This window comes from Callionymus lyra, chromosome 18 (assembly GCF_982586985.1).
Source record: "Callionymus lyra chromosome 18, fCalLyr1.hap1.1, whole genome shotgun sequence".
In the NCBI taxonomy this organism is placed as follows: domain Eukaryota; kingdom Metazoa; phylum Chordata; class Actinopteri; order Syngnathiformes; family Callionymidae; genus Callionymus; species Callionymus lyra.
In genome coordinates, this window is record NC_141835.1 from 18,353,973 (window position 1) to 18,360,607 (window position 6,635).

The 6,635-nt window shown below is 40.5% G+C and overlaps 1 protein-coding gene across 1 annotated transcript; it reads right to left on the minus strand.

Moving 5' to 3' along the window:
• Window positions 1–482: 482 nt before the first annotated feature.
• Window positions 483–6,635, minus strand: ghsra (growth hormone secretagogue receptor a). The gene is made up of 2 exons (XM_087779633.1): window positions 5,807–6,635; window positions 483–778 (listed from the first exon to the last, which is right to left on the minus strand). Exons 1-2 carry the CDS (start codon window positions 6,633–6,635, stop codon window positions 483–485), a joined length of 1,125 nt encoding a protein of 374 aa, XP_087635759.1.

The window sequence follows — 6,635 nt, forward strand, 5'->3', positions numbered from 1 at the left end:
AAACCGTTGATATTGTGATATTTATTCCTTAATTGTCTCACGTTGTACAAAGATGGAGTCCCTTGCAAAACGTAGGGACCACATCAAATCGTCAAGTTTGTGACCCCTGATCCAGATGAAACTGTAAAAAAGACTAAGAAAACAGTTGAACCAAAGAAAATATGTGATTGGAAAACACATCAAAAGCTTCAGCTTTAAAGGATCTCAATAAGGTCCAAGAGATCTTCACAAAAACTCCTTAAATGAAACTTGGATCATCGTCAACACAAACAACATTTAGAAGTGACTTTTACACACTCATGCACACACACACTCACACACACACTGCAGCACCTCTGCCTCTCTTGCAGGAGGACGGAGAACTGCCAGATGATCTACAGTGCTTTGTTTGTCATCCAGGTGAGTATAAGGCAACAATCACGTGTTTGTTCACCGCTCTGTAAATGAATGTTGGTTTGTATAAACAAGCCGGCGACATCCGTTCAGTAGCTGACGTTAGACTCGGTCCAGCCGGTGGTGCTCGCCGTCCGCACTCTGGCCGGCTGACCGTCGCTCAGGCCGAAAAGCCGAGCGGCCGCGCCGCGGAACTTCCACGACATGGTGTTGTAGAGGATGGGGTTGATTGCGGCGCTCAGGTAGAAGAGCACCAGCGACACGAAGCTGCAGTACTCGGACAGGATGGAGAGCAGGGGGGACGGGGCGTCCAGGGAGCGGAACTGTAGGTAGCGGCCCACGTGGAACGGCAACCAGCACAGGACGAAGGCCAGGACCACCACCACTGTCGGGGAGAGAGAGGAGAGGAGGTTTCGTGTGTGAGCAGGCGTGCTTTAAAAAGGTTACTTCAAGGTCATAAAAACATAATCTGGTAAAAGAACATTGTCATATTTGACTTCTTCATTGACTTCTGAGCAAATATAACTTTAGAATAAAAGTATAGAACCAGCGATCATTCATCGACGATCAATGATTATTAGAAATGTCTTAAAATAAAAGATAATTGTTGGAGTACTGAGTATATATACGTACATTAAATGAACTTGTAAAGATGCTAAAAAACTGTAATTCAGTTGAGTAACAAGGTATTTATACTTCTTAACTCCCCACCCATAGTATCGATAACTACAAAAAAGGTATTTATGTTTTTTGACTGTGGGAGGAAACCAGAGCACCCAGAGGAAACCCATGCAGGCACATACGAGACATTTGTTACAAATGGCTATGAGTGCTTATATATTTTGTTTGTTTTGATTGATTTATGTGTAGAAATATGTGGAAATTTGCTACAAACTACTTAGTGATTTAAAAAGGTTTCATATCTTGTAATATTTAATCCTGAAAAACGCCCGAAAAAAATCCTATTATGAAAAAAAAAGTATTTTTACTCCTCATACTCATTTTATGAACTACAGTGTTTTGTTATGGTTTTTTTTATTTGTTTTTATTTTTTCATTTATTTGTTTTTTTATTTGTTTTTACAAAAAACATATTTTAAACATTTTGTCGAATTTGTCATGAAAATTTCAAACAAACTAAAGCAGAAAGTCCCAAGATTCAGAAAGTGGTATTTCGCTAGCAACATAACGCTAGCTAGTCCTGGCTAGCGCTCGTTAGCATAGCTGTTTAGCATTTAACCACACAGATGCTGTCCTTAAGTTTAACAGTAAATCTCAATTGAATGCAAGACGTGACAACATCAACTCAATCATATGTACGAACTCAATCCTATGACGATGAGTTCATATCCATCTTGATGTGATACAGAGAGAAAGAGTCAAGAGTGTTATTTAAACTGTAACGTGTTCTGACACAAATTTGATTCATGACTTTAAATCAAAATAAATTGATGTTTTTCTCATGTTAACTTTGCATCATCGTGTATTTTTTTGGAGCATTTGTTTTCCACTCAAAAGAACAGGCGTAAATAAAAACAGAAGTTGCAAACGTGTCGAAATCATGTTATATTTGCCTTTTGTTTTTTTCCCCAGACAGATTTTTGTCGTAAGCTAACGTTAGCACAGCGTATAATAACAATAACATCTTAATGAAATCAGTGATAGACTGTATTCTCCAGCACAATACATTGATGCTGCCATGGTTACGGTTCTCATCATAGTAAGGGAAACTTAAAATCTCCTATTTGTGTAGCCATAGAAAAAAAGTCAAGTCTCCACTTTATTTAAAGAATCGAAAACCATTTAAAAAATGGAACAGTTTAATCAGGACTTGAAACATTGTCAGGACAGTGAACCCGTTTACTCTTCTGTCCGTTATTAAAATCCAATTAAAACAACAGTAATAATGAAACAGTTGCTTGAAGAAAAAATAATTCATCATCAATTGAATTAGTCGCTTGGTAATCTTTTATGTTTTGTTCTGGTGAAAAGGTCATTGCATACAGGTAATGATAGAACAGTTGTTCCGTTCAATAAAGTTTACAAACAGGTGATGCCATCGTATTTAATCACAAAGATATGGTTAAAAAAAAAATCTACATTTAATTTTCCCAATCCTTCTGGCAATAGAAGAGGTTTCCTGGATCTGGTGCCAGTAAATGTTGTTCAGGCTCCCTTAAGCCTCTGTTCCCCAGACCCAGATCTTGTTTTTCTATATAAACAATAAAAAAATACAAGTTAAAGCTCAATATTAAATAAGAACAACAGTGAATACAAATGTGATTTTTTTTAGAATGAACAATAACATGGACAATGTTCATGAAGTTACACAATCAAAATGGGATTCGTGCTCATCCTTTTTTACGATTCCTAACTCGATCTCCCGATCTCTGTCTCCTTTAGATCGGTGTCTTCTGTTGTTTTCCTTCACTACCCCCAGGTTACAAACAAGATCCTTCCTGTACCGTAAGCAAGTCAATCATTTCCTCGATGGTCAGTGCAGCTGCATGAACGTCGTCAAATCAAAGCCTCTTGTAGCGCAACAATGGCAAAAGGCGTATTATTCTCAAAAGAAATGTATTTTGAAAAGTTGTTCTTTGCTGATTATCCAACAACCTTCTCAAGGTTCTCCTGCTTTGTTGAAAAACAAAGAGAAAGTACAACAGATTCGTCATAAGCCCTTGAAGAACAACAGAGGAAACCTTAGAACAAATACAGATTAAAACATTTCTTACATTCAATTTCCTATGCATGTAAGTAGCAATAATAACACACACTTATTGACTCTCACTGTACTGGGCAGCTTCGTAGAGGTTTGACATCTGGACTGCAAATGCATCACGAGGTGGTGGTTGTCACACTCACAGAAGCCAAATTCATTTATTAATGAGGGGTTTATTTTAAATGTATTCGTCAATAGATAGTTTGATAGTGGGGCTTCTAAGTCACAGTAGAGTCATTTACAAAAATATACTGAGAAGAGAAATGCTTCTACATTATATTAAAATGACATTTGAATTCCACCCACCTCTATACAGATGTTCGTCATAAGGAAGACATTTATTGAACCACTTTGGTTAATGGGCAACAGTCATGTTTGTCTTGTTGAGATTTATGAAAATGACCGCCGGTGCTGGGACCTCCGTTTCAGTCCAGACGTCCAGACAATCACATCATACCGAGGCAAATCTTTTGACTTTGGTCTCATTCATCCTCTAATGGTGCTGACCTAGAGAAATAGAAATTAAGATGTTATTTCCTTCATGCGGTTGGTTTCCATCATTGAACACATACCCTCCTCTGATGACAATCCTTTGATTTGTTGGATGTGAACACGACTTAAGTGGAAAACTAGTTAAAAACATAAAAATAACATCAATGCTTTTCATCGCATTTACTTTTAATAGATACATGTCATTTATATGATTCATTATATTAAAATTAATAATAATTTGTCTTATTATTGAACTTAAGTTTACATGCTAAATAATCGTATTTAATTTTCCATTAAATAAATGTAGTTTAATTTGCTTTTCCTGTTTGCATTAGCAAAGTCTAAAATGATAAATCGATGCTCACCATTGAAATCAAACTAACCTTACATTAAACAGGATGTTTTCAGCAGTGGATTTAACTTAAGGACAACAACATATATAAAGATCTTACAAACAATTAACGGTGAAAACACACTTTTCTATGTGAATACATGCAATATGACTTAACAATATCATTAAGGTCAGAAGCAAAACACTATGAACAGCTGGTAATGATGCTATGCTAGCTATCTTTAGCCAACGCTGATGTACTTTGTGTCAAAATGAATAAATAAAGAATGTGAATTACCTGTGATGGTGTTCTTTCAGCATTGAAGCTGAAACCTTGAAGTGAAGCTTGTTCGTCTGCAAAAATATCCATTTCTAAACCCTGAGACCATGAGTGTCGCTTTTTGTAATGAGTTTCATCTACTTGACCTGCAGCCGGAGGGAAGATCTTTTGCATTAACTTTGAGTACCTTCAAGACACGCAAAAAATAGAAACATTATCTTCCATTTTTTATCAAAGTTATAGTCCCTTTCATTAGGGTTAGTCACTGCGCGTCATCCATCCCGGAAGTCTCACCTACAAGGCACTCGTTGTATAAGCAAAGCGAGGTGTGATTACAACCGGCTGGACGAGGTGTGAAACCTTTATTACCCCATAATGGACTCCGCTCTCATTACATCCTCATAACCATTGTTCGTCGAGATTTCAGACAGGGTAGCACTTTATAAAGTACCGTATTTTCCGCACTATAAGGCGCACTTAAAAGCCTTTAAATGTTTTAAAAAAGCGACAGTGTGCCTTATAATCCGGAGCACCTTATATATATAAACATTACCTGGTGGGTGACTTGTTTACAAACACTTTCACGACTGAGCTGACATGCCTTGGGTGGGATTACGTCATTGCGTCATCATGGTGTGGGATTTACGACCCACGTCAGATCATTGCGGACGGCTATGGAGTGATATTACTGCCACCGGTTTGAGCGAGTGTGTCTTGGTTGTTGTACACTCAAAATCACTCTGCTGCACGCTCAATAAGTAATACAACTGCGTTCAACATGTCATACATGTGCGCTCTAGCTGTCATACACGCGCTCAACTTCACTGCTGCGCACACCAGCCTCGCGCGCTGCCTTTTAAACATCATTTCAACATCGTTACCATGGGAGTGAACGGAGGTAACGAAGTTTGACTTTATCCGACTGTTTTGTTGACATTCCCTTTAGCACAGATTTATCTAGTGGATGCATAACGCAACCCCAGTCAAACGTTTGACTGTATCTTTTATTCTATGCGCCTTATAATCCGGTGCACTCTATTTATGAAAACAGTTCTAAAATAGGCCAAATTATTGAAGGTGCGCCTTATAATCCGGTGCGCCTAATAGTGCAGAAAATACGGTAATAACTTCAGAACATGGTCATGATGAGAGACTTACTGTACCTTGGAGAGTAAGACTTCAACGTTTAAATTTAGAAATATGTGATTGAGTCAGGAAAGTTTCACATTTAGTGGCCATTTAAAGTAGTGTAATTTACCGAAATACAGTACATACTACAAATATTTACCTAGCACATGAACTTAATAGTACATTGAGTATACTTTAGTATGCTTCTGTAAACTCAACTAAAACTAACTCTTAGTATTTACAGTACCTAGTACACTTTTAGTATAGAGATGAGTTTACTTTGTTTAAAGTAAATTTAGTCTGAAGGAGCAACACATGAGTATACTTTTAGTACACTACTATATATTTGTATACTTTCTATAGTTGTACTTGATAAGTTAACTTCAACTACGTTTTGCTAAGGGGCGTCAAAGGTGCAAATGTACTGAAACATATGAACTGAGAACTTGGCTTCCACCCACCGAGCATCTTCACGGTCTGCCTGTTGCTCTTGTCCCGGTGCGCCACGCACGAGCTGATGTGCGTGTCCGCGTGTCTCTGCCACAGTCGGCGACCGATGAGACTGTAGAGCACCGTGAGGCAGAACACGGGCATGAAGAAGAACACGGAGCTCAGCCACACCATGGCCCCCATCAGACCCGACTCCACCGCGAAGCGCGTCATCTTGCACTCCCGGGTGTCTCCTTCCTCCAGGTGGAACGCGCTCTCGTTCCTCTCCAGGCTAAAGTTCGACATGCTGTCCCGCTCCACGCCCACCATGACGAACACGGGACCCGCGCTGAGCAGGGACACGGTCCACAGCAGGAGGATGAGTCCACGGACGCGTCTTTTGGTCACCAGGGCTTTTGCGCGCAGCGGGAAACAAATGGCCACGTATCTTTCCACGGACAGCGCCGTGATGCTGAGGATGGTGGAGTACGTGCACGACTCGGACACGAACTGGAACAGCTTGCACAGCGCGTCCCCGAACGGCCAGGGTCGGTACCGCCACATGCGGTACAGGTCCAGGGGCATGCAGACGAAGATGAACAGGTCGGACACCGCCATGCTGACCAGGTACAAGTTGGTGGTGGTGCGCATGTCCCGGTACTTGCTGACCACCAGGATGGTCATGACGTTCCCCGTGACGCCCACGAGGAACAGGAGGGAACACGCCACGGTCACGGCCGTGAGGAGGGGCGCGGGGTAGTAGCTGAGGGGAGGGAGGACGCCGTACCGCGATGCGTTCAGGGTCTCTTCCCAGCTGCAGAATTGGGAGAGACACTGGGAAAGGTTGAGCCAGGAGGGCAT